The following is a 27,725-nucleotide window of genomic DNA, read 5'->3' on the forward strand; positions in this document are numbered from 1 at the left end:
CCCTCCCCCTTCTCTTCCTTTCCTCCGGCCGCGAGCCCCCTCCTCCTCCCTCCTCCTCCTCCTCCATCCTTCCCCCACCCGGTTTGTGTGCCCCTCCCGCTGCGACTGGCTGGGAGGCTCGGCCGCCCCCGCCCCGAGAGGGAGGCGGGGGCGCAAGCCGCGGCGGCCACCCGAGGCTGCGGAGGGGAACGAGATCCGAGGCCCCAGGGCGGCCCAGCATCTGGACACGGCACGCGGGGACTGCTTGTGCACCCCCAGCCGAGGGCCGCGGGGCCTGGCCTCGCCGCGGGGTGGAGGAGGTAAGGGCGAGTCTTGGGCGCGCTGCGGGACCGCTCCTGGAGAGAGAAGGCAGGGAGGACCCCAGCCTCTGCCTCCTCCTCCTCTTCCTTCTCCCCCACAGCTCTCGGGAGGCCCGCGAGGCTGCCGGACCGGGAGGGATTCTGGGCAGGCCAGGCCAGAGGCAATGAAGGGGTTAATTTAAGGAATTAAAATCAGAACGTTTTGAGACCAGGCTTCCCATCCCCCCTTCTAGCCAGTCGCTCCCCGAGCCAGGTTGGGGGGTGGGGTTGGGCTCCGGTGGGACTCTGGACCATGGAGAGCCCGGCCAGAGGGAGGGAGCAGGAAGGGGAGCGCCCTCAAACCCAGCCCTCTCCACCTGCTTCTGGAGAGGGGTGGGGGAGGGGAGTGGTGTTGAGGCCTGGCTGGGCACCTGTGCGGGAGTCTGAGGGTGGGAGGCTTTGGATGTCTGTGTGCGTGCCGGTGTGCATGTGTGATGGTCTGGACGATCCGGAGGTGTGCGTGTGTGTGCACGCATGTTTCTCTCTCCTTTGCAGCCCAGTGCCTCCCTTGGTGACTGTCCACGGCGATCTGGCTGTGTGCTCCTCACTGCATTGCTTTGCATGTGAGTGTGTGACACGGCGCCTGTGTGCGCGTGCCACGGCGTGCCTGTGGGTAGGAGTGGGGCCTGCTCTCTCCTTAGGTCGGATGTGCAGTGAGGAGGGGCCCAGATGGTTTTATGGGTGTGGGATCCAGGTGCTCGAGCCATGTGTGTGTGACCTTGGGAGGTGTGTGCTCGCTTGCAGGAGCACAAGAGTGAAGAGGAGCTTAAAACAGAAAAGGCAGTGTCAGGGCTGCGGGGAAGCAGGGGACTGGATGCATTGACCCCTGTGGGTCTTCACTAGACTGCTCTGGGAAGTAACCTGTGGTGACCCCAACCCAGGTGTGGAGAGCCAGAACCCTGTCCTTCTTGGGGGATTTGGAGGGCTTTGGAGAGTCAGGGGGCATGCCTTTATTCTCCATCCACAGGGACACTTCCAGCTGCCTCCCCATCCTCAGAACACCTCCTCCACCTGCTGGCAGATGTCTCCCGAAACCACTGAGCTTAGAGCTTCGTTTCTTTGGCCTCTAACGCCATCTATTAACATCCAAATCTTCCTTCCCTGTTTCTGTAAGTTCTACCTTCTCTGCTCCTTTCCTGCATGCCAATTTTTATGGAAAGAGGGAGAAAGAGCTCTTGGGCCCAGAAGGCCAAGTGAGAGGTAGAGGAGAGGCCAGAGGGGGACACAGGAGCCAGGGAGCATGACCAAGAAAAACCCAACTCTGCTAACTTATCCCATTTGCCTGATCTGAATTTAAAAGAGAAAGAGACCAAGAGGAAGTTTGGCTATAGCCACACACTTGTTTCTAGATTTAGGGATGCCTAGCCTATATCTCGTTTGGGAATATTTATAGCTGGAAGGGGGTGATGGTTGTTGAAAGGTAACTGCCATCCTGCCTTTGAGTTCCCTGGACTTCCCTGCCTCTCTGGAAGCCCACCACTCCCTTTATTTAGTCATTCAACAAATATTTATTGAGCCCTACTATGGGCCGGCTAATGAATATTGTAGAGCTGGTGTGACATTCTCCTTCCAATCAGAAGAAACATATATTAAGACTAAGAGCATGGGTTTTGAAGTCAGTCAGGTAGTACTTGGTTCAAATCCTAGCCTATCACTCATTCCCTGGTGTGTAACAAACCACCCCAGAATTTAGGGACTTAAGACAAGAGTGATTTGTTATTCTTCATGGTCTGTGGGTTGGCCAGGACTGTGGCCATGGCTGTGGTCTCTCATGGCACCTCTCAGCAGCATTCAGTTGAGGGACTGGCTGGAAAGGAACATCAAGATGGCCTTGCATCCTCCAGGGCCTCTCTACCTGGGATGTCTACTTGGTCAGTAATTTAGCCTGTTTTTTAATACGGCAGCTGGATCTCAAATGGAAGTATTCCAAGAGGATAAGCCCGCTGGGACAACAGCTTATCAAGCCTCAGCCTGCATCAGGCTTGCTAATGTCCCATTGGCCAAAGGAAGTCACATGGCCAAGCTCTGCATCAGTATGGGAGGGGACCACATAAGGGGAAGAATCCTGGGAGGCATGGTTCCTGGGGGCCATGAAACCACAGTCTGTTCCAGTCACTTCCTGGCCTTGGACAAGTAATTTGGCACTCTGAGCCTCACTTTCCTCCTAAAGTAGACACAGTACCGCCTGTGGGCCACAGTGTCTTGAGGATTAAATGAGAAGCATGGTATCTGAGCAAAGTAATTAGTAGGTAAATGTTCACTGTTCATATTATTAGACTGTAAGCATCTTGGGGGCATGACTGTCTTATTCATCTTTGTGCCTCCAGTGGTGGTCATGGCTCCTGTGTTTGATGTCTTTTTTTTTTTTTTAAAGATTTTATTTATTTATTTGTGAGGGAGAGTGCACACGTGCACAAGCAGGGGGAGCGGCAGAAGGAGAGGGAGAGAATCTCAAGCAGACTCCCCACCGAATGGAGCCCATGGAGGGGCTTGGTCTCATGACCCTGAGATCCTGACTTGAGCCCAAATCAAATTGGATGTTTAACCAACTGAGCCACCCAGGAGCCCCTGTTTGACATCTTTTTGTTGGGTGGATAAACTAGAAAGAAGCAGAGAAGCCCTAAACCTTGGAGCTCTGGTAGAGTGACAGAGTCAAGAAGACAGCAGGTCCTCGGGCTCTCTGCTCGGTGGGGAGCCTGCTTCCTCCTCTCTCTCTCTCTGCCTGCCTCTCTGCCTACTTGTGATCTCTCTCTGTCAAATAAATAAATAAAGTCTTTAAAAAAAAAAAAAAAAGAAGACAGCAGGTCCTTTCCTCCCAGTGGGTGGGAAGTAAGAGACAAGGAAGTACTTGTTATTCCAGGTGATTCTTGGATTGACTTAATTATAACCAGATTCATCCCGTTTCATAATGAGGGGCAGAAATCACTTCAGCTATATGAAATCCATCAGCACATCCATTATTCAGTGTTAGTCCTCTAAGAATGATACACTGATGTCTGCTGTGTGGGAGGAAGGTGTGAGGGTGAATCATTTGCATTGTCCTTGCCCGCCAGTGTGTGCATGGGGTGGGATCTGATGTGCAAACAGGTCTATGACCATCCAGCATGTGACACCTGTTGCCATGTGTGAAGATCTACGGTAAGGGGTGATTCACACTCGGATGTGCTTTGAGCCGAAGGAGGGATTTGAGGAAGGCTTTCTGAACAGGCAGCATTTGAGCTGGGCCTGCAGAATTCCCCATGTGGAGAAGGGAGTCCCAGGAAGAGGGACTAGCATGAGCCAAGACTTAAGGGTGTGACAGCTCTTGGCACTTCTCAGTGAGCTAAGGCCCACAAGGCTCATTAAGGTTGCACATGGGAAGTGGATGTAAACGCTAGGCTGGCAAGGCTGAGTGGCAGTCGTGTCCTGGCCCACCTTGAGGGCAGTCAAAGTGTGGTGGACTTTACCTCCCAGAAAATGGCCTGCGCTCAGAGACTTATTTGAGAAGGAGAGTGACATGACTGGATCTGTATTTGCAGAAAACATGAGAATTGAAAGCTGGTGGAATTAGGACTACAGTTAGCAACGGTATCAATGGATCAGATAGAAGGGGATGGCTATGGTCCGGGGCAGGGGCTAGAGGAAAGAGAGTCAAGTATTTAGAAGGTAGTATTACAAAAACTGGTGATTGATGAGGTCTGAGGAGGACTTTGAGAATTCAGAGATGCTTTGCCGGTTGTATCCAAGGTGAAGAGTAGATAATGAAGACGTTGGTCAAGACAGGGAAACAGGAGAAAGAAGCAGGCTTGAAGGTGAACATGGTGCTATTGTGAGTTTGTTATTAGCCATCGTAAGCTCTGAGCCCCCGACATTAACATATCATCCTTTTCATCCTCTCCCTCTGTGCAGGCTGCTTGTAAGGTGCACTTAAAAATTAAAAAACAAAACAAAAAAACTGCTATAAATGTCAGGTCTAAGGCTTTGGGTTATGTGTGCCTCAGGATACCACAAGTGATGGTATAGATGAGAGTTAGGTTATCCCTAAGAAGCATTTAAATATGTTCAGGTGTCTCTCCTCTTAAAAGCTCTGTTTGGAATCTCCCACGCTGCTTCTTCCCCCTTCACAGTTGAGGTTCCTGTATCCACTCACTGTCTCTATCTCACTCTCCCTTCAACCCCATCAACCGGGTTCATGAAAGCAGGGCTCCCTGGAGTCCCCAGTGGACCCTTTGCGCCTCTGCTCTGGCTTGTGTCATCCCACTTGCGGTTTACACTGTTGTCTACACTACTGCCCACTGCTTCCCTCCTTGACATCCTCTCTTCCCAAAGGTTTCCCACCAGAATTCCCATTGCTTCTGCCGGTTCTTAGGATCTTCTCGGTTCTTCTCCCTCCTCCACCTCTCTGAGGATCCACTTCTCCCCTGTTCCCCTCTCTCTGCACCCTCTCCCCGATCCTACTCATCCACTTTTACACGTAAGGTGCAAAAACTGTATTTTTGGCTCCACATTGCATACTATACGCTATCTCTACTTCCAGGGCCCACTGGAACCTCAAACTTGTGAAATCTACAACCAAACCAATCTCTCCCCCAAAAGTGCCTTGCTTCACTTTCCCTGCAAACTGAACCGCAGCGCCATCTACCTAGATGCTCAAAACCCAAAGCTGAGATTGATCCTTTACTCCTCCCTTTAATACCAGCCACAATTATTCTGTCACCAAGCCTTCTTGACTCTCCTTCCTATGCTGCTCCCATATCCATCCTTCTCATTGTGCTCCTGCTGCCTTGGCCAACAGTTTCAACTTCTTCCTGAACTTGACCCCCTATGGGCTGTACTCTCCACTGTACCTGATACATTCATGGCACAGAGGAGGGGCTCAATAAATGTAACATGAATGAATTCATGTTTTAATAAAGCCCAGGGAGAATTCTAGGCTAGAAATATCAATTTGTGAGAATGTTAGGACTTTTGGTCACAAGGGACAGAAATAACCATTCAAATTACTTTATGCAAAAACGGATATGTACCAACTCAAATAACTGGAAAGAAGGGGGATGAGTGGGTTTGGGGCATGACCGTAGCTAGGTTCTCCCAAAATGTGATGAGGATTCTTCCTGGCTCTTGGTTCAGCTTCACTCTGTTGCCATACTTTTCCCCCCACCGTACATGGACTTCCTCCATGTGGTAGGCAGAGGTTACACAAGGCCATAGACCGCTTCATGTTCACTAGCCAGTGATCTCAGAGAACAGAAGACTCCTCAGTTTTTCACTTCTATTCCCAGGGAAGGACTCTGTTGGCTCAGCTTGAGGAATGTGGCTGTTCTGGGGTCATTCACTGTGGCCAGAGAGGTGGGGCACCATGATGGGTCAGGCCTAGGTCACGCAGCCCTGTCAGAACCACAGGGAATGGGGAGGGGCAGCTTAACGAAGAAGGAATGAGCTGTTCTATCATCAGAAGGTGAAGAAGGTTTGCCAAACAGATAAAAATGTGGAGGTCCACTGCAGGAATTCTCAGGGCCTATTTGGTAGTGGAAGCCGTGAAAATGTAGGATTCTCTGTGTTTCTGGCAGAGACCATGATCATGTGACAGTAGACAGGAGCCAGGGAAGACACCCATCTCAAGATGGTTGGCCTTGTTTGAGGAGATGAGACTCACATACCTGAAAACTTTACCACCCCCCCCCCCAAAAAAAGTCAGTGCCTTTGGTTCAGGCTGGAGAATCCTAATCCTTCCACCCCATGAAAACCTTCAGCTGGGTTTAGAAGAAAGGAGACTTGAGATAGGCATTTCAGAAGTGGGGTAGGGAGCAGAAGAGGTCCTGCGGATGGTGAGGGGGCGGGTCCTGGCTGAAAAAGGAGGCAGGTCTTAGGGCTGCAGGGGTTGCTGATTTGGGGAGACGAGAATGCAAAGGAAATCGCCAACTGTTATGTCATTATACTAATAATACAGGACTGTGATCAAATTTGAACAGGCAACATTTCTATTTTTCTTCTTCTTCTTTTGCCTCCCCCTCCCTCCATCATCATCTTGTTGGCATTTGGGCAAGCTTATACTCACGCTGAGGAAGTGTACACATCTAGGCAAAAATATTTCTAAGAATGATTCATAGCCATTCCTCTGCTCTGGCCTGTGGAGGGAAACCGTGGGGCAGGCTGGCCTCAGTGAAGAGCCACCTGGACCTGAGAAGTCCCTTCTACCCTGCACAGCCACACACAGTCTGCACCCCCAGACTTTCCCCTTTCTTGGGGACTGGCTAGCAGGGTATTGTGCAGGAAGAGGATGCTTCAAAAGTTTACGGAGAGGGGAAAGGGGAGACTGGTTGGTTCTGATGTCCGAAAGGGCCCCCACAGAAGGGACCAGTACTTGGGATGGTCGGGTACACATAGGTGCCTTGATACCAGGCTGACCGGACATTATGGAATAACCCTGTTCCTAAGCAGGTGTGTGTGTGAGTGTGCTGAATTCTATTTCTTTCTTTCTTTCTTTTTTTTAAAGATTTTATTTATTTATTTGACAGACAGAGATCCCAAGTAGGCAGAGAGGCAGGCAGAGAGGGAGAGGGGGAAGCAGGCTCTCCACTGAGCAGAGAGCCCAATGAGGGGCTCAGTCCCAGGACCCTGAGATCACTGAATTCTATTTCTAACATCTGTGGTCACTTTGCCAACTTCTTCAATTTCATCTATAGTTGCTAATTTATTCAGGTTTTCTATTTCTTCTTTGGTCAATTTTGGTAATTTATATTTTCCTGGAAAAACACACACTTCATCCAGATCTTCAAAAATTTGGGCCAAGAGTTGTACCTGGTCGCATTTTACTAATTAAAAAAAAAAAAAAAATCTCGGTGAGTGGTTCTATCCCTTTTCTCATTCATAGTGTTATATATTTGTTTTCTTTCTTTCTTTCTTTCTATTTTTGCGCTTTGAATAGATTTGCCAGAGACTATTTTGTTGGTCTTTTCAGAGAACTATCTTCTGGATTTACCTCTAGAGGCTACTTTTTGGTTTTAATACACCTAAATGATGGTGATGTTAGAACAGTGACTAAGTATTTTTTTAAAAAAGAAATTTTAAGTCCTTGTCTTCTAGGTACTAAAGTACTTCTTGGGTAAAATAATACAAAATCTTGGATTTGCTCAAAATTATCCAGTGGTAGGGTGGGGGGAGTGTAAGGAAGGGGAGCAGGTGTCAGATGAAAGAACTGTCATAAGTTGGTCACTGTTGAAATCGGATGCTGGGTACATAGGAGTTTACTGTATTTTTGAATATGTGTGGAAATGCCCATAACAAAACCCCATGTTTTCCTTTAATCCTTGTCCCACAATGCATACCAAAAATTTTTGGATTTTACAACTCCATTATATAAAAGGAAACCATACAGCTTGCATGCTACCAAGTCACTGTCAGTTTATGCTATTATGGTTATTTGTTTAATGCCCTTAATTTAAAAAATTGTTCTAGACTTTTAAAAAAAGGTAATCACAAAGTACAAAAAGAAAGTATATATAACTGTTTATATAGTCTTTGGGTAGGCCTGGACTCAGTAAACTTGAAAACAAAATCAGAAATCCTAAAGATTTTTACTGAAGCAAACTATCAGCTTTATTATATCAGTAAAGACCATAAACAAGCCAGTTGACCCACTGGAGAAAACCATTTGTGGTTTATAAATGACAAGGGATCAATATTAGAAAAAGTCTTTGAATATCAATAAGAAAATATGAATGTTCAGTATAAAAATGATGGAAATAGTGCAGAGGCAAAGTCACCAAAGAAATAAAAAGGAATGCTAAATGTGTAAAAAAAAGAAAAAAAATCCAGCTATAGTAATCAGAGAAAGGCGAGTAAAGGGGCGCCTGGGTGGCTCAGTGGGTTAAAGCCTCTGCTTTCAGCTCAGGTCATGATCCTAGGGTCCTGGAATCGAGCCCCGCCTCGGGCTCTCTGCTCAGCAGGTGCCTGCTCGTGATCTCTGTCTGTCAAATAAATAAATAAAAATCTTAAAAAAAAAGAAAGGCAAGTAAAACAGCCAGACCACTTTTCACTCTCAAACTAGCAAGAGTACAGCAAGGCCAAAGAGAAGCTGAATTTGGCTGCAGTTGGTAGACGCTGGGAACCATTGAAAGGGCATGAGCAGGAGTCCTCTGTAGACAGAGGAGTCTGGTGCCTAACGGGACAGAGGAGAGCCCTGAGCTGAAGCTGGGGCTGGCAATCTGGGTGTGAGGAAGAGCACAGAGCAGGAGAAGAGAACCACCACAGAAAAAAAGCCCATAGGTTTTGTTTGTTTGTTTAAGAGTTTATTTATTTGACAGAGATTACAGGTGGGGGGGGGGCAGCTTCCCCGCTGAGCAGAGAGCCCAAAGGAGCTTGATCCCAGGACCTGGAATCATGACCTGAGCCAAAGGTAGAGGCATTAACCCACTGAGCCACCCAGGCACCCCAAAATCCATAGGTCTTGATGGTGAGCAGAGAGCAAGGTCAGGATGGCCAGTGTGTGGTGTGACTGGGAGGACAGTGAGGAAACAAGGATGGATCCTGGTGAGTGGGGGAGGGGAAGTCTAAGGTTTGCTTTTTGACGCCAGAGGTCATGGTTTCAGTCTAGAGTTTCATTACCAGTGACTGGCAGCAGAGTCAAAAGATTTAGGCTACAAAAAGGATTTGCTGCCTCTCACAATTGACAAGTCCTGGACTGAAGTTTTAGGCACATCTGGATCTAGATGGCCAAGGGAGGTCATCAGGAGTCACTGTGTTCTTGTCCAGGGAGGACAGAAATGGCCACGGGCAGCTCCAGGCCCACATTCTCCCAGCAGGCACAGGTCCTATAGTGGCTGTATGGGCCTGGAGTGGGAAATGTGACTGATAAACAGGCTAAGGTCATAGCCCAACCCACAGTGGGGGGAATGGCTCTCCAAGGGAACACTGGGGGTCTAGTCACAAAGGGGGATTGGAGCTGAACAGCAAAAAGAATACGTGTCCCCTGCATCCCTTCTCTAAACAAGATCTACACAGAAACTGCTACCTGTACAATTTTTTTAAAATTCTTCTCTTTATGGTAACACAACTTGGATCCCTCACAAAACTTAAAATACCCTTGTCCCATCTCCAGAAGGAGATGTTCCAAGTTCTTATCCACTTAGCGATCCAGCCCCAATTCAAGATCTTGGTGGTGGGCTGTCTCTTTGGCAGGTACTGAGCTAGGCCCTCATGGTCTTTCAGTTGAGGGCCAGACAATGATAGAGGAAAGACCAGACAGCTGAAAGCACAAAATCCTCCCAGCTGAAGAGGGGAGATGAGGAAAAACACTCAGTGGTCACAGACCCATATGTGGTCACATACTCTACCAGTTGGGGAGCATGGGACCCGTTCTCGGCTTCTTTGGTTCTGCCATCTCCAAGAGCCTCCCTGGTCCTTCAGGTTCTGTGCCACACAGAAAAGGGGCCTTGGGGGCTCACCTCCCACTGACGCAAGTGTAAGGGATGGGGAACACTAGGAGCTGAGCAATCCCTGGCCTTTGTTTTCCAGGTTTGTGGGTTTTGCTGGCAATACAATCCCCTTAATCATTAGGAAGCTTTCAGTCAATTTGCATTCAGTTGTCCCCAGAGCCATTAACCAAACTAGAGACCTCATTGGAAGTTGTAATTCTTGAATCAAGTCCCTGGTGATGGTGTTGGGGGAGGAGAAGAGGTTGTCTCTTAGCAACAGCCCTTGGTGCTCTGCCCATCCCAGAAGCCCATGGTTCTGTTGCTTCTTGGGAGGCCTCTGCCGCAGGGCAAGGCAAACCCTTCCTCTAGGGTGGGAGGCAGAGTCCATCTGCCCCTTCCCACTCAAGCTGCATCCCAGTGGAAGGCTGTTTCTGATGAAAGCAATGGTGGCATAGCAGGAGGAGTTCTTGAACGGCCTGAGGAGTCAAGAGCCTGCCGAGGCCCAGGTTTGTCTCTCTGTGTTTCCAGCCTCCCTGTCCTTGCTTGAGCTGACTTTACTAGAAGCAGAGAACTGACTCTTAATTATCTGACTCTCAGCCATATTGGATTACTGGCCTCAGGCAGAAAGCGCCTCTCTAGGCAAAGCAGTGGTTTTCTTCCTCTGCTTTCAGATGGGCCCCTTTCAGCCATGTGTCTCAGTTTTTGTTGGACCTTATTGAGGCTGAGGGAGGGGCCAAACCCCAACAGGGTGACATTTTTTACAAGTCCCCTAAAGTTCCAGATAGGAACACCACCTGAGCTCCAGAGACAGTGGGAGAGTTTCATCGGCTGCTTTGCTGCTGGGTAGCAGGCAGGGGTCACCAACTTCTGAGGGGGGAAGTGGTACTATCTTACTTCCCCTCTTAGTTCAGCTAATTCCTCCTTAGGGTCTATTCCTTTAAAAAAAAAATAATCCCATTTCTCATTCTAGTTTCTGAGTTAGGACTTCTTTCTAGTGCAGGTACCACAGACCTGACTCCAAATGGCTTAAGCAATGAAGGAAAGGATTGGCTCACCCAACTGAACAGACCAGATTTCAAACAGTGTCTGTGAGAAATCTCTTTCTCCATTTCAATTCTGCTTCTCTGCGTTGGCTTTGTTCCCAGGAGGTTCCTCCCCAAAGAAGCAAAGATAGCCCTTGCAGCTCTAGTCTTCCCCATCAGCTTAGAAACCTGAGACCAAAGAGGATGCTTTCCCCCTAGTAGTTCCAGAGAAGTCCTGGAGGGAGGAATGACCCCCGGACTCAACCTGGTGATCTCTGCCCATCCTGGGACTCTGTTTGGCCAGGTCCATATTACTTTCTTACCCCTGGAGCCGGGCTGGACCATCCACCCCCACTCAAAGCATGTGGACAGAGAAAGTGGGGAAGGAAGAATGGTTCTCCAAGGTCAAAGAACAATGATTTTACCAGGAGGACTGGGTGCTGGGCTTGTAAAGGGAACAGTCACCCATACCCCTACGTGGAAATCCCTGAAGGCGATGGGAACTTGAAAGCAGGTCAGGATGGAGATGCAGAGCTGAGAGTCAGTGGCTTAAAGCTGGGAGTAAATGTGTGAGAGCAAACCCAACTGCCAGGAAGAGGGCAGATGCAAAGAGGGTGTGAAGGTGGACCTCTCATCAGGAAGATTCAGAAGGCAGTAGGAAGAGGAGGTTGGAGAACCCAAATGGGCAGCTTCATGGCAGCCTGGATGGAGGGGCCAGTAGTGTCCGCCAAGGCACCAAGTGGGTGGAGATACCTGATGACAACTGGATTGATAAACGTGTGGTCTGTGACCCAGAGGAGCACAGTGTCAGCAGAGGGTGGCTGAAGCCCAGTCACAGGCAGTTAGGAAGAGGAGGGCAGTGATGAGTGGGGTAGAGATTCCATGAGGTAGAAGAGGTCTGACCAGAAGCCAGAGATGAGGGACGAGAGGCAGTGGGAGTTCAGGGTTACTGGGGGTAGGATGTCAGGAAGGGTGGTGGCTTGTGCTAGAAATAGCCTGAAGAAGACAAATAAGGTGGCCCTTGGAGCAAAGGGCAGGGACAGGACACTTACCGGAGACCGACCTAGCAAAAGACTCTGAAAAAGGACCTACACACCAAGAGTGGCAGTGATGGGAGGTACAGAAGGAGGACAGGAATAAACAGTGACACACGCACACAGGTATCATCAGGTGAGGTGACAACTTGGTCACTGCAACATGGTACCAACAGTCCACCCTGTATGATGGGTTGGTTTGCATGACATGGAAATAAGCATCTTCCTTTAAGGACTTTTTTTTCCCCCCAGATATAAGATACATTCAGCCAAATACATATAGTGCAGCAGCCTTAAGCATTTAGCCTGATTATTACATATATATTCACATGTATAACCACCACTCCTATCAAGATCTAGAACGTTTTCAGCATCACACAATGCTTCCTCCTGTCCCTTCTCAGTTTCTAGTCTCCAGAGAGTAACCTCTATTCTGACTTATATCATGATGAATTTAGTCTGACTTGAACTCTGTATGTATGGAATCCTACAGTGTGCCCTCTGCTCTGGCTTCTTTCATGCAGCATAATGTGGGATGGGTTCACCCATGTCCTTGCATGTACCAGTGCTTCCTTTTCTTATTGCTGGATAAAATTCCACTATGGACTTTTCATAATTTATCCATTCTACTGGTGATGGGCACCTGGGTTATGTCTAGTTGGAATATAGGTTGGAAGTGTTTAAGTATAATGAATGCCTCCCCCCCGCCCCCCGCCAAAGAATTTTCATTCTTTCTCACTGTCGTGCATGTACACCCCCCACCCCTGCAGGGCTGTACTAGAGCAGGCGGCCTCCTCTAGGAGGCCAAGCCATTGGGATACCCTCCTTTATGGGTGCGTGTGTTTCCTGGGGCAATTTCCTTACGTGTGGGGAGACCATCCTCCTACGGCTTACTCCCTCTCTTCTAGCCTCCTTGCCCCTCGCTGTGGGCGCCCTGAGCCTTCCCGACCCCGCGGGGGGGCTCGCCCGCGGCCCCCCATGAGCGCACCCGGCTGACCGGCGGGGCGGCCGCGGTGGAGCCCGGGCGCCACGGGGGCGGCGGGGCCATGGCCTCGCTGGACCTGCCGTACCGCTGTCCCCGCTGCGGGGAGCACAAGCGCTTCCGGAGCCTGTCGTCGCTACGTGCTCACCTGGAGTACAGCCACACGTACGAGACGCTTTACATCCTCTCCAAGACCAACAGCATCTGCGACGGCGCCGCCGCTGCCGCTGCCGCCGCCGCCTCCGGCTTCCCGCTGACGCCCGAGCCCGCCGCCCTGCTGGCCGTGCCCGGCGCCCGGCGCGAGGTCTTCGAGAGCACGTCCTTCCAGGGCAAGGAGCAGGCGGCCGGGCCGTCGCCCGCCGCGCCGCACCTGCTGCACCACCACCACCACCACGCGCCCCTCGCCCACTTCGCGGGCGACCTGGTGCCCGCCAGCCTGCCGTGCGAGGAGCTGGCCGAGCCGGGCCTCGTGCCCGCCGCCGCCGCACGCTACGCGCTGCGCGAGATCGAGATCCCGCTGGGGGAGCTGTTCGCGCGCAAGTCCGTGGCCTCTTCCGCGTGTTCGACGCCGCCGCCGGGGCCGGGCCCGGGGCCCGCCTCCGCCTCGCCCGCGTCCCCCTCGCCAGCTGATGTGGCTTACGAGGAGGGCCTGGCGCGCCTCAAGATCCGCGCGCTGGAGAAGCTGGAGGTGGACCGGCGGCTGGAGCGGCTGAGCGAGGAGGTGGAGCAGAAGATCGCTGGCCAGGTGGGTCGGCTGCAGGCCGAGCTGGAGCGCAAGGCGGCCGAGCTGGAGACGGCACGGCAGGAGAGCGCGCGGCTGGGGCGCGAGAAGGAGGAGCTGGAGGAACGGGCGTCCGAGCTCTCGCGCCAGGTGGACGTGAGTGTGGAGCTGCTGGCCTCGCTCAAGCAGGACCTGGTGCACAAGGAACAGGAGCTGAGCCGCAAGCAGCAGTGAGTGGCCTGCGGGGGGCCCTGTGGGCGGGTGTGCCCGTGAATGTTCCTGACTTGGTGACCGTGTGTGTCACTGCTGCTGCCACCACCGTGAGTGGGCCCGAGTGTGGCTCTGCATGTGCCTGGGTGGCCGTGGCTTGGTCCTGTGGCATCTGTGGCTACGAGCACATGATGGTAGTGTGTGTGGAGCCAAAAGCGCCATGATGGTGTGTGTTTGGGACTGTGAGGACGTGCAAGTACACCCGTGTGCCTGCCTATGACAGCTCGTTTTATTCCTTCTCCATGACTCTAGCCAAGGCCAGACCCTGCACTGTGGCACCAGATCCTCTAACCTTTTGCCGACTCAAAGATGTGGCACAGTTCTGCCCTCTCCCTTTGCTATCATCAGATTTTCCTTGTCAGCTATATCATTCCTCAAAGCAGCCAAACAGGAGGTTGTTTCTCCTATCCACCATAAACCCCCTGCCCCCTTGCACTGCTGCCCCTTTTCTCCCCTTCCAGACTCCTTGAAAGTTTATACTCCTTATCTCCAATTTCTTTCTCCACTTTCTCTCTTGAATCCACTCTGTCAGATAGATGTCCACCGTCACCACTGTCCTCCACGTCACCAACTACCTTCAGGTCGCCAAGTCCCATTCCTAACCTCAGCCTGTCAGCAGCATTCGACACAAACGAAACACATGAAACAAATGAAATGAAATGAAACACAACCTGAAATGCTTTGTTCACTTGGCTTCCAGAACACTCTCCTTTTTTCTGCTCCTTCTCGGTGTTCTTTGCTTGCTTCTTATTTCTGCGGTCCTTAAATGTAGGAAGAAATATACAGATGTTATTTATCTACCCCCGTTGTGATACAAGTAAGCTCTGTGGGAGCAAGAGCTTTTCTCAGGTCTGTCCACTGCTGTGCCCCTAAATACCTAGAACAGTGCCTGACACCTAGACGGTGTTGAATGTGAATACATTTGGGAGTAAATGCTCAAGTGACTCTGAAGGGTGCGGTGTGTACTTCCCAGAGGCTTCTGCATCTGAGAATGTTTCTGAAAGTGTGTGTGTGTGTGTGTGTGTGTGTTGGGCTTTGTGAGCGGGACTGTGCCTGTCTCAGATGGCGTGTATGCCTGCAAGTGAACAGGACATGAGCACACGTACGGAACTGTGTGTGGCCCTGTGCCTCTGAGTTTTCCGGAAGGAGGAGGTGGCTCTGGGTGTGACTGTGAATGTCAGAGCGTTTCTGTAGGGATGAGGGAAGTGTGGCAGGAGCGTTGGGGCTGGGTCAGTGGGGTGTGAGCGTGGGACTCGGGGCCTATGGGTTGCATTTCTGGGTGTGTGGTAGCATGGGGCCCGTGCTGTGTGCAGCCACGTGAGTGCGTGTCTCCCTCCCACTCGGGGTCTCATCTGGAGGGCGGGTGGGCAGGCAGGGACCGAGGCACCTGGGTGAGAGACTGCTCCGGCCCAGGGAGGTGGTGCAGATCGACCAGTTCCTGAAGGAGACGGCGGCGAGGGAGGCCAGTGCCAAGCTGCGGCTGCAGCAGTTCATTGAGGAGCTTCTGGAGCGTGCCGACCGCGCCGAGCGGCAGCTGCAGGTCATCAGCAGCAGCTGTGGGAGCACACCGAGTGCCAGCCTGGGTCGCGGAGGGGGAGGAGGGGGCGCTGGGCCTGGTCCCCGGGGCCCCGGCAGAATGGTGAGTGTCCACCTGCCGTCCCTGCTCCACTTGCACCCTTGCCCCCTCCAGTGCCACCATGTGCACCGCCTGGCCTGGTGTTCCCCGTTATCGTCTGTGCTTCCCTTCTTTGGCTCTTCCCTGCAAGCTCAGGGAACAGGGGTGCCCCTCTGACTGGGCGGAAGGGCCGGCCCCTGAGGCTGTGATCCAACCGCTTTCGTTTTCAGGGGCCCATCTCTGCCCAAATGAGAGCCCAGGAGCCACAAGCCAGGGTTTGGGGCACTGGGTGGGTGTGGGGAGGGGGTTGGTGAGCCTGCCTTTCTGGGCTGTCTGTCTGTCTTTTTGTCCATCTTTCCCAACTTTTTTCCTTCTCTCTCCTCTCCCTCCTCTCTTCTCTCCATCTTATGCCCTATTTCTCCTGCTCCTCATCATCTTGCCTCCTCTGTCCCTGCCCCTCTGCCTTTCCCTCCTGCTCGGGGGCCCACAGCGAGAACACCACGCAGGCCCAGCCATGCCTAGCACATACGCCGTGTCGAGGCATGGCTCCTCTCCCAGCACAGGGTAAGCCTCGGGCCTGGCCCATCCCGCACAACCCACCCTCACCCCAGAAAGATCCACTGGCCCCCTGGTTGGCTGGCCCATCTGGGGCCTTGGCTCCTTCTCCTTTCCCCACATTCCTTGGGTCACCTTTGTCTGCCTCTCCACACTCTTGGAAGGGGGCTCTTGGAAAGTAGGGCAGGGGGTTTGCCCTCGGTAGGGGTGGCATGGGGAGTTGGGGCTGACCTGGTGCCCCTCACTCCTCACCATCTGGTCCACCCCACCCCAGGGCCTCCAGCCGTGTCCCCGCTGCGTCCCAGAGCTCAGGCTGTTATGACAGTGACAGTCTGGAGCTACCCCGGCCAGAAGAGGGGGCCCCCGAGGACAGTGGCCCTGGGGGCTTGGGCACACGGGCCCAGGCTGCCAACGGTGGCTCGGAGCGCACCCAGGCCCCTCGCAGCTCAGGCCTGCGGCGTCAGGCCATCCAGAACTGGCAGCGCAGACCCCGCCGACACAGCACGGAGGGGGAGGAGGGTGATGTCTCAGACGTGGGCTCGAGAACCACCGAGTCAGAGGCTGAGGGCCCCTCAGAGATCCCCCGTCCTGGGCCTGCTCTGGCTGGGCCACTGAGCAGCTGCCGGCTCTCAGGTGAGTCCTGGAAGGGTAGGCCAGAGAGGCCAAGCTTTCCTGGGTGCTGGGCCCTCTCAGGGGACACGGGGCTGGGGCAGTAGATCTCTTGGGCTCCTGCACGTGTTTTCCCATTGTCCCAGACTTCCCACAGTGAGGATGACAAACTCTCCTACAAGTGTCCTGGGAACCGGGGCAAGGAACTCCTAAGACAGAGCAGTGCTGCCTCACAGGGGTGTTCATGTTGGGGACTGTACAAGAATGCCATGTCTCAGGGGGTCCATTCACATGATGGGCTCATTGACATTTACAGGACAGTAGCTGAGTGTTCACTGCAATCTGAAGTCCCTGAAACAGCAGGGAGAGCCCCCCCCCCCATATATGCACAAGGCCATGTGCATGTGTGGGTGGGTCAGGGTCAGGAGGTTAGAGGGCTCAGATCAGGTGCATGGCTGCTCTTGAGTAACTGTTCTGGGCAGGCTCGCCCTGGCCTTCTGTTCACAGAGGCCGGGTTTCTATCTATCTGCACCCTCACTCTCTAAACCCTTGCCTTTCCTAGACTTGACTCAGCTGCTTCATCTAGGGGGTGAATTTGGACAATATGCTGATGTATGATCTTTAAAAAACAGTTTACTTGAGGAGGGGTCACCTTTTTCTAATGTGTATAATTAGAGATGGGGTGTGCAGAGGAGGGGGAAGCAGAGGCCCCTTGTCCTTCCCAAGTCACTGGTCCCCCAGCAGGGGTCTCCCCTGCCTGTTCCTTCCTTAGCTCCCACCTCACCCCACCTCCCACCACAACACCCCCATTGGCCTTTGACCCTCCACACTGACCTTTGACCCTCTGGTATGTGCAGCCCGCCCTGAGGGAGGCAGTGGGCGGGGTCGGCGGGCTGAGAGGGGCAGCCCCTCCCGCTCCAACGAGGTCATCAGCCCAGAGATCCTCAAGATGCGCGCTGCCCTGTTCTGCATCTTCACCTACCTGGACACACGCACGCTGCTGCACGCTGCTGAGGTCTGCCGGGACTGGCGCTTCGTGGCTCGCCACCCTGCGGTCTGGACCCGGGTGCTGCTCGAGAACGCCCGCGTCTGTTCCAAGGTGCCTGTCTTCGCCCACCGGCCTTGCTGCGAACCCACCTTTCTCCCTGCAGAACTGGGGCCCTTGAGGTCTGGCCCTTGCATCCCTTTCAACACCCCAGCTTTAGCCTGGCTCCCCCAGATGCTCTGCGGGGGCTTCCTGTCTTGGGGCTGGTCTCCCTCCAGCCCAACCAAGTCAGGCCCCTCCATCACCAGGCAATCCCTCTCTCCCCGCAGTTCCTGGCCATGCTGGCTCAGTGGTGCACCCAGGCCCACTCCCTGACGCTGCAGAACTTGAAGCCCCGGCAGCGGGGCAAGAAGGAGAGCAAGGAAGAGTATGCTCGAAGCACCCGGTGAGGCCAGGGAGGGTGGGTGTGTGTGGGAGGGTTACTGCGGGCACACGTGGAGTTCCTCAGGGGAGGATTCCTGGGGCAGGGAATGGCCCCAAGCAGTGCCCTGAGCTCTTGGCCATCCACAGGGGCTGCTTGGAAGCAGGGCTGGAGTCCCTGTTGAAGGCTGCAGGGGGGAACCTGCTGATTCTGCGCATCTCACACTGTCCCAACATTCTCACCGACCGCTCCCTCTGGCTGGCCAGCTGCTACTGCCGTGCCCTGCAGGCCGTCACCTACAGGTAGTTCACAACCTCTCCACCGGGGGCCAAAGGGGTCCCTGCGGTCTGCATACCCTTCCCCCAGGGCTCTAAAGCAAGGGGACCCAAGAGTTCTCTGCTCCAACGGAAGGGAGCAGCTGCCACCAGAGTGGGCGGTCCCAGCTCTGTCTTTTCAACAGGAGCGCCACAGACCCCGTGGGCCATGAGGTCATTTGGGCCCTGGGCGCAGGTTGCAGAGAGATTGTCTCCCTCCAGGTGGCGCCACTTCACCCTTGGTGAGCCCCAGCAGGGGTTTGGTGGGGCTGGGGTTGAGCCTGGGCTGGGGCTAGCTGAGGACTGAGCCTATCTGGGCCATTCCAGAAGATGCTTGAGGGGACAGATTGACGTTCATCAGTCTGTGTGTTTACCTGTTAGGAACGGGTCTTCAAAATCAGACCTGGGGTGATGTCCCGGCTCACTGGCCTTGTGATATAGGGCAATCCAGGCATGCCTCAGTTTCTCAAGTGCAAAGGGAAGGTGACATTAGAGATCTTTTAGCCTTAGTGGGACTGTAGCTGGCTCAGATGAGCTGTATCTCTACAGTCTGTATGTCACTGTTAAGTCAGCGCTAGCTAGAAATAGCCATGTTTGGTTGGCACACAGAAGGCCTTTGAGGAAGGTCGATGTAGCATCCACAAAGGAGGTGGTCGTTAGAGAATCCAGGTCATTCACCACTCGACTTGGCGTTCCTCAAACCAGGCTTCCTTGTCCCTGCACTTGGTCCTCCAAGCCCTCTCTCTGCATGACAGCTCCTCCTGGGGCGTCTCATGTCCTTCCTAGCCACCTGGCAGAATCTGTCCCTGTTCCCCGGCCCCCATTCCTGTCAGGGGCCTGGGCTGGACACCTGCTGGAGTTTGTTTTGCTGTCATCTTTCTCTCTCTGAGTCTCCACCGTACTCACAGCTCTCAGGGCCGGGCTGTGAATGTTCGTTTCCATATCCCTGGTACCAAGTGTGTAGCAGACACCAGGGAGCCCGCCATCTGGGCCAATGCCGAGGAAGGAGGTGTTCAGGGAAACGGCGGGTTCGCTGTGTGTGGCGGGCTGGGCGGAGCAGTGATTGTGGAGAGGAAGGTGGAGGCAAGGTTAGGAAGATTTTGCTTCAGGGGGGTAGGTTTTTGCATTTTACCTAGGAAGTGCTCGGGAAGCCTTTCAGTATTTCTGATCTTAAAGACAGGATCACACCAGGCTGGTTATGTTCTCTGTACCCCCTCCCTGCTCCACAACTTGAGGGCAGGGACCATCTCTGTATTGTCACCGCTGTGTCCCCAGGGCCCAGCTCAGTTGTGCTCCGCTCTAGTAGACACTTGAGGCCCATTTGTTGAATGACTGAGTGAGAGAACATAGGAGCGAGGGGCTCGCTGTCAGCAGTGTGGCTAGGTGAACTGGCACAGAGACTAGATGAACCCTGACGAATGTGGGTGGTGGTGCGAATGGTGCATTGAATAGTTTTTCAGGACTCAGATTCTGTAGGTCTCTGCAGAGGTGAGGAAGGGTCAGGGATGATCCCAGGTTTCTAACTTGAGCAGCTGGGTGGTTGTGGGGCCCCAGCCCGAGCTGCAGGTGGGGGTGGGAGAGGCATGAAAGAGGAGCAGCCTCGGGGTGCTGTGCAACCAGAAGCTTCCTTGACAGCCCTCTCTCTGCCCCATTCTCCAGCCAGCAGCCCACGCGCTTCAGTAACCGCTGCCTGCAGATGATTGGTCGCTGTTGGCCGCACCTTCGGGCCCTGGGGGTTGGGGGTGCTGGCTGTGGGGTACAGGGCCTGGCGTCGCTTGGTGAGTCTTGCCTCGGGACTGGGATGGAGGGTGATGGGAAGCAGGCATGGGTGCGACACCGACGTCCCGGAGGGGCTTGGGGCTGCCGCCCGGGTGGTGGCAGGAGCATGGAGGCACTGGGCTGGCTGGAGGCGACCTGGGGAGTTCGTCAGCAGGACCTCCCCTCCTCCTCCTCTCCCTAGCAAGAAACTGCATGCGGCTGCAGGTCCTGGAGCTGGACCATGTGTCAGAGATCACCCAGGAGGTGGCCGCTGAGGTCTGCCGGGAAGGCCTGAAGGGACTGGAGATGTTGGTGCTCACGGCCACCCCTGTCACCCCCAAGGCCCTGCTGCATTTCAACAGTGAGCGATGGGAACGCGGGGGGCGGGGGCCTGCTGTCCTTTCTCGCCATGCCTGGTCAGCAGGTAGCATACCCAGGTCCCTGTTGCTCCTTGTCAGCAAGCGCCAGCACGGGGGCGGGGGGCAGACCAATGAGGCTGCTAATCTTGGCCTTGCCACCCCTGTCTCTCAAGGCCAGTGTGGCGTGCGAGGCCTGCTAGCATCTGGTCCAAATGGTTCAGTGCCACAGACATTTATTGCCCTGTGATCAGCCCCCACGGGAGACATGAGCTGTAGCCTGCCACCTGTTCCACGTGGGGCTCTGGCCAAGGGCAGGAGCAGGACAGACAGGTTAGGAATACAGGTTCTGGAGCTGGACTGATCTAGGTCTCCATTCTGGTTCTGCTGCTTATCAGCTGTGTCACTGGGCAAGTTATTCTGCTTTTCTAGGTTCTGTATCTCCGTCTTCTAAGCAGACATTCTGGAATGGGTGGGTGGTCAGATGAGATCATGTGTGTGAGCCCCGCCAGGCCCATTCTCAGCATGAAGACCCTTCTCTTCATGCTACTGCAGATTGCACATGTGTCCTCTGATCCCACTGCCCTCAGCCACCTACTCCACCTTCACTGAGGACACTGGCGCCCAGCTCGGGCAGCTCACCCTACTTCAGGGCAGGGGCTTGGACAGAAGCTGCTTTCTGACCCCTGCTCCATGCCTCCACTGGGACATCCTCCTGCTGGCACAGCCGGCAAGGAGCTGAGTAACCACCAACACCTGGTGTCACCGCCCTCAGGACCCACAGTTACCACCAGGTGGCTCCTTGGTTGCTCAGGCTACTGGGGCATGCCCCCTTTCCTGAGGTCCTGGTCACACCCAAGTCCTGAGCCCTGAAGATTTCTTGACTATCTCACTATTTCCAAGACCCTGTTCCTCCCTCCCAGTCAGCCTCATGGCCCAGCCCTGGACTGACCTCCAGGACTAACTGCTCAGCCTCCATAAGCATGACTTCCAGAACCCTCAGCCTCCTGACTTTCTTCCTCCTCAAGTCCCTTCCTTCCTCCTCCTTCTAGTCCCTTAAGCCCTCCATTCCCAACTTGTTTGCTGCCTGCCTCCCCTCCATGCTCCAGAGAAGACCCATCAGCCTCACCCCAGCCGCTCTGTCCTTGAATTCATTTCCAGATGGCCAGGCCATGGTACAACTGTCCCCTCTGCCAGGGATGCTCCTAGAGCCTCTGCATGATTGACTGTTGCCCACTCATCCTCCCAGAGTCCACCACAGCCTCTGCTGTATGACCTTGCCCTCCATGCCTCTCACCAACCCCCTGCCTGGTTGACCCTCTGGGTGCCATGGGCCTGCTTTCCTCTATGTAGTGCCCAGTGCCTGGCACGTGACTGTCTCTCTGTAAGGTTCTGGGTTCATTAAGTACTGATAGGAGAGGCAGCAGTCCCATTGCCCAGGTGAAACGTGAGCCACCACCTTACTGCTCACCTTTTCTCAGGCATTTGCCGGAACCTCAAGTCCATTGTGGTCCAGATAGGGATTGCCGATTATTTCAAAGAACCCAGCAGTCCTGAGGCCCAGAAGCTGTTTGAGGACATGGTGACAAAACTTCAGGTGAGGAGTTGGCTCTTGGGCCCCGCAAGATCTGAGGTGGCATCCCTAGGCTGGGGTTGCTCACCTAGGCATGTAATGGGGGGGCCCCACTTGCCTGACCCTGAGGGGAACTAACCCAGGGTTTGGTCTACAGGCCCTACGACGGAGGCCCGGCTTCTCTAAGATCCTGCACATCAAGGTGGACGGTGGCTGCTAACCCGGGTCGGGGGCGGCAGGGCCTCTGCCAGCCCCACACTAGGGCACTCTCTTTGGACCTCCAGAGGGACCCTGATTGGACTAGACCTTTGGAGGCCTGGTGTTATCCCTGGCTTCCAGGGAAGGGTTGAGTTTCCTGTTCTTCTCCTGGGTCCGTGGAGCAACAGGCCTGACCCTGGGCACTGCCTCTTCAGGGCAGGGGCTTGGACAGAAGCTGCCCTCCGACCCCTGCTCCACCTCCCAACTGGGGCATCCTTCTGGGCACAGCCAGCAAGGAGCTGAGTCACCACCAGCACCTGGTGTCATTGCCCTCAGGACCTGCAGTTAACCACGGAGTGGCTCCTTGGTTGCTCAGGCTATTGGGGCAGGGCCCCCCCCCCACCTTTCTTTCCGGTCAGGGGGCTCCACTGGGCCCTAGCCAGAGTGGGCTCCCCAAAGCAGCTCAGACTTGGCAAGGAGGGCTCCTTTCCTCGTCCTGCCCTGTTCCAGCTCTCTGTGGGGCATGCCCTTCAGACATCCTTCCTAGGCTCCGTGTCCACATTCCCCAGGGATAACACAGATAGGCCTATGGCTCTGGGAATCTGGACACCCAAAAGTGGGGAGCAGGGGAACAGCGAGGTAGTGGGAATGGGCTTGGAATGGCAAAACATTCATCTAGAACTTTTCCCCAGGATATTGAAACCACCACTCCCAAAGGGGGGAAATTGCCAAGTAGAGAAAACTTAGTTTTTACTGCTGTAGAAACAAGACCTTTCCTCCCAGCCATCGCATACCCTCATGACACACCAGAGCTAAAAGGTGCATGTTCTATACCTTCCTCCAATCCCGAGCCTCTGGAGGGGTAAGGCCCTAGCTCTGGGAAACCTTAGCAGCACTGAGCAGCAGCTCCTGTCCTCAAGAAATGTTTTTCTGGTGCTTGGGCAGGAACAAAATAGCCTCTGGGTCCCCACTGCTGTGGGTGGGAGGGAGTCACTGGGCTGCCTTCTGTGTTGGGGCCCGGAGGAAGCCAGGAGGAGGGAATTTTGGTTCGTTTCCTTGTCTGGCTAGCTTGCTTGAAGACATGGCCTTGGTAGGGAACCAGACCCATGGAGCCAAGGACGAGGAAGAGCAGCCTCATCAGACTTGCCTCCCTCCACAGTCTTCATGGGCCCCATGGGCTGTGGGCTCTGCTGGAGTGCTGGGGCCCAAGCCAGAGCCACATAGAATGCAAATGGGGTTTTTTTTTATTGACTCTTGCACAGTTCTGGTAAGACCAGGTTCTGACACTAAGGCTCCAAAGACTCAGGTCTCCCCAGTTCTCCTCTCAGAACTCCCCTAGTGGTGGAGAGGCCTTGGGTTCTGCTAACATTCACTTGGGAAGTTCTTTCAAACATCAACCTCAATCCATCTTAGGGTTTCCTTCTTTCCCATACAGGAGCCAGTTCTGCCCTAACCATTAGGCTGCCGGTCCTGGCTGGGGCCTAGGCTTGTCTAGTTTCTCAGCCCTTTCCAGGGACCTCTCTGCTACAGCCTGGCTTGGACATCAGGACCCAGCCCCGGCTGGGTTACCCTGTACGGAGCCCTGCAGATCTGGGACCCCACAGCCTCAGTATCCAGCTCCCCCGGCTCCACACCCAGCTCCGTCCCTGCTCCTGTTGATTTTTCCTCCCATGGCTTATTCTGCCCTGCCCTTGGAAGACCCCCAAATACCAAGGGTGTCTGTCATATTGGCAACTCGCTGTCCAGTCCTGCACGAAGCCTTGGCCGTGTGGCACCCCCAATTCCAGAGCAGCTGGCCACACTGTCTCCCACCTGCCTGGCCCCGTCTCCAGGAGTTGCAGGAAGCACAACGTTTCTGTCCTCCAGGGGCTTGTGAAGGGCTATGGGGGTGCCCTGGTTGCATCTGTTTTGCCTTGCCAACTGTACCCCCTGTAGCTTCTGCTCGAGACCCTAGGACCAGAGGTGCTGCTCTCCCCATCTCCTGGACAAAGCACAAAGGGATGCCCTGCTTGGCCAGAGCCTGCCTTACTGAGGGATTTTTTCTGCCCCATGAAGCTTCCATCCCTGAATACAAGACTTTGGGTAATGTCTCCCCGGGTGGGTGCCCTCTGGAATGTCTGGCATCAGTCCTGGAAAAGGAGGTCGGGGTGCACGGGCGGGGAGCTAGAGTGGGAGCAAGGCAGTGCTGAAAGGATTGATTCTAGGAGTAGGTTCATTTACCCATTCATTCATTCGTGCAACAGCCCTGAGCACCACCAGCATTGGGGGCAGAAAAGTAAATAGGCCACCCCATTCCCATCCCCCAGCTCCGCTAGGAGGAAGTTTGGCTAGCAAGTCCCCACCTTGTATCTCCCAGCTGAGTGTGATGGGGGTACAGAATCTATGGTTCTGTATGGTTCATTAGCCCCTGGCCCTGCCAACAGGAACGATGGGTCATAGCGTGTCCCGCCGCACAGCTGCTCCGGGGCTCACAGACTCATGCACGTTGGACTTCATGCATGCTGAGAAGTGGCAGGGTGCTGGGCCCTCGTCCCCTGGCTTGAAGCTATTTTTTTGACTCTCGGGGATGAGCCCTGCTGCTGTACGGGGAGCCTGTTTGCAGAGATGCTCCATTTGGTCACTTTGGCAACCACAGAGCACGGCTGAGGACAGGCAACAGGGATGGAGGGTCTGGCCACTCCTGGAGCACGGATCCTTCACTCACTCAAAGGAGAATCCTCCATATCTCACACCTATCACACCTAGTAAGGTGCAAAGGGGGAGGAACATCAGAGCTAGGAAATCGAGGCAGGACATGCTCCAGGGCTCCCAGGCACGTGTAGAGGTCCCACAGGCTCCAGCACTCGGGTGTCCCTACACCTGTCCCTGCCACGTGGCCTGGACCCAGCAACACAGAGGCTTGCCACTCAGCTTGAGCGCTTTGTCAGGCTTTGGGATGCCTCCCCATGGCACTAGCAGGGAACAAAGGTGGTGCTGTATGTACCTGACCCCTGGGAGAGAGGAAGGGTGCTGCCCAGAATTGTGGCTTTCCACTGGCCAAGAAACCACCTAAGGACCAAGGCAGCCCAGGATTTCCTGGTCCTGTGAGAGTGGTTTGAGCGAGCCCCTCAAGAAATGCTGCAAAAACAAAAAGCCACCTCCCTCCGTAAGCCTGCTGCTCCAAGGTTTGGCTCCATCTTTTGCCTTTGGGCCCCTACCTGTTCCCCTGGTCCTTTGGGCTATGGGGGTGGGGAGAAGCTGCCCAGGCCCTAATCCCTTTAAGGCGCTAGGCTGAAGACCTTCCCAGAGTGATTACTGGTGCCAAAGACCCAATTCCTGGTGGACAGCAGAAATGGTGAGTGGGGACAGGGCTTACCTGCCCGGAGGAGTTAACTCAAATTGATGCCATCTGTCCAGCCTATTGGTTCCTCCCCCAGGGGCCTGGCACTTCTCTCTTTAACCCTGGTGGTCATGCTTTCTCACCCAGCCTTGTTCCAGGCCTGCATTTCTGTATATACTGCTGTGTGTTGTGTGTATGTATTTATTCCTGGACAAGTGTATTCATCTGCAGCTTCTGCCTGAGGATAAGGTTTAGGATTGGGTGAAGACCGGAATACCAGGGCCAACTAAGGCAACCAGCTCCTATTCCTTCCCCAACACCCCGGGACCCCAGCCAGTCCCAAGACTGCCCTGACAATCAGGCAGGCTTCCCCACCATGAGTCCAAGCCTCAGTTCTGCCCCGGCAGGGTCCTGCATTCAAGTGCAGAGGCCTGAGGCGACCTTGGCTTGCCTCGTGACTGGCACCAGAAGGCTTGGCTCTAGTGGGCACTGCTAGTGGGGCCCTCCACGAGTGGCCCCCAGGCCTGCCTTCCCTGCACGGCCAGGCTGCGATGGGCCTGAACCGTGAGCGGAGCTCCCCCGACCCCAAGCACAGCAGGCGGAGGCGGAGAGCGTTTTTTGGTTTTGTTTCTGAAGTGGTGCCTGTACCTCCAGCCCCCAGGGGGCCTTCCCTGGCCCCACTTCTTTGCCCGCCCCCCAGGCATCACCATCCCAGCACTTTGCTCCACGTCACCCATAGGTGCCCTCTGCCGAATGTACCTGAGTGTATGTATTTAAAAGGACTGATGGGCATCAGAGAATTTATGACTTTGTATCCAATAAAAGATGGTGAAACTGGACTATCTGCCAGGGAAGTAAACGGTAGGTGGCCGTATTTTTGTCCATCTGTGTCACCAAGCCTTTCTGCCCCTCAAGTGCACGGAGGCAGGAAGGTGGGGGGTATGTGTGACCTGAACAGCATTGAGAGTGAATAATGCATTAGGAAGACCTGTCTCGGGGCTCTAGACATCGCTGTTCCTGCCACAATCACTCTGCACACAGATGAAGAGCCTTGGGGCGTCATTTCTGACCCTCAGCTGGGGGAGGCCATTTTAAGGACAACAGGACAAGTCCAGCAGGAGCACCAGGCACGGCCTAGCCCCTCAGTGGCTTGGCCACCTCTACAGGAAGCTCTAGCCAATCAGGCTCCGGCCTGGGGGAGAGACCAAATTGGCCATTGTTTTCTGGCCTTGATCCCCCCATTTTGCCAAATGAGGTTGCCCCACTGATTTGATTACTGAGGTCTTGAAATATTTAAAATCAGAAAAAAGACCAGGGGTTTGAGCTTAAATTACATGTGGTTCCAACATCGAACAAGCAGATGAACACGTGTCCCCACAACTCCAAACCGGATCTTCTGTTCCCCATACAGGCAGCGTGGCGGGGGCTTAGAAAACTCAGTTTGCCCAGAGACCATCAAGTAGGGAGGGATGCCTGACTCCACAGCCTGCCCAACACCCCATCCTGCTTGAGTCCACCACCCAAGGGTGGGCCAAACTCAAAAGAGATTTTCTTCCTGATCACCTCCCAGTGTCAGGCAGCTAAGGCTCCCATGGCTCAAGGAGATAGAGTCCTACCTCTAGCTTCAATGACGCTAGCTAGCTGTAGACTGGCTCTCAGGACAGTGTGAACAAGAAATGCAGTCAGACACTGCTGATTTCCAGTTTATCTGTGCTGGCCACTCCAAACCTCCACCGGTCAGATGAAGGCAAAAGGAACTCCCAAGGCCATTAGTGGTTGAATCGAGAAGACCAGGTAGGTGTTCCTTCAGGCACCTCCTCAAGGGACTTCTGAACAATCACCACAGAATTTCAAGAGGATGTGGCCTCTCTAGAACACTCCTCCAAGATCCCTCAACCATGAGATCTTGAATCAGACCAAAGACTGAGCCAAGAGTATGGAGGTGGAAGGAGCAAATGAAGGAACGTAACACAGGTACTCAAACCCAGAGAAACCCTGGGAGCGGTGCCTGGTGAGGCCAGGGCTAAACAAGATGACATCAGTGTCCCAGCCAGTTCTGGGATAAAGAAAACTAACAAAGTGAGACTTCCAGATGGAGGTTCCCAAGTGGAGCTCCCTGCGGCACACTCTGCCTTAACAACCAGAGGCTGCTGAGAATTCAGCCCGACAGGAAAGATTTTTCTGTGGGTAAATACATATAAAAGCAAAATCCTGAGCTAGAGTCAAGACACTTCCAAGTAAAACTCCCGTGCCCAGGTAA

General features: G+C 54.1%; 1 protein-coding gene across 3 annotated transcripts; it reads left to right on the forward strand.

Moving 5' to 3' along the window:
* FBXO41 (F-box protein 41) lies at window positions 1–26,324 on the forward strand. 3 transcript variants are annotated; one of them, XM_082743981.1, is made up of 15 exons: window positions 1–299; window positions 401–460; window positions 1,306–1,447; window positions 12,698–13,722; window positions 15,176–15,401; window positions 15,868–15,941; window positions 16,207–16,565; window positions 17,399–17,640; window positions 17,856–17,971; window positions 18,097–18,249; window positions 18,408–18,503; window positions 19,921–20,039; window positions 20,222–20,380; window positions 21,857–21,972; window positions 22,106–26,324. In XM_082743981.1, the coding sequence occupies exons 4-15, from the start codon at window positions 12,836–12,838 to the stop codon at window positions 22,166–22,168; spliced, it is 2,610 nt and encodes an 869-aa protein (XP_082600107.1). In that variant the 5' UTR covers window positions 1–299; window positions 401–460; window positions 1,306–1,447; window positions 12,698–12,835; the 3' UTR covers window positions 22,169–26,324. The 3 variants fall into 3 exon arrangements, with proteins under 3 accessions (XP_082600107.1, XP_082600106.1, XP_082600105.1); XM_082743980.1 differs by lacking the exon at window positions 401–460 and adding an exon at window positions 834–901; XM_082743979.1 differs by lacking the exon at window positions 401–460.
* Window positions 26,325–27,725: the final 1,401 nt, after the last annotated feature.

This window comes from Mustela nivalis (genome assembly GCF_964662115.1).
Source record: "Mustela nivalis genome assembly, chromosome: 8".
Taxonomy (NCBI): Eukaryota; Metazoa; Chordata; class Mammalia; order Carnivora; family Mustelidae; genus Mustela; species Mustela nivalis.

Excerpts from the sequence above, each read along its gene's own strand:
- FBXO41 (XM_082743981.1), top strand. The coding sequence starts at position 12,836 with ATGGCCTCGCTGGACCTGCCGTACCGCTGTCCCCGCTGCGGGGAGCAC. Across the intron at positions 18,250-18,407 it reads CTGCAGGCCGTCACCTACAG|GAGCGCCACAGACCCCGTGG; the intron begins GTAGTTCACAAC and ends TCTTTTCAACAG. Across the intron at positions 20,381-21,856 it reads GGCCCTGCTGCATTTCAACA|GCATTTGCCGGAACCTCAAG; the intron begins GTGAGCGATGGG and ends ACCTTTTCTCAG.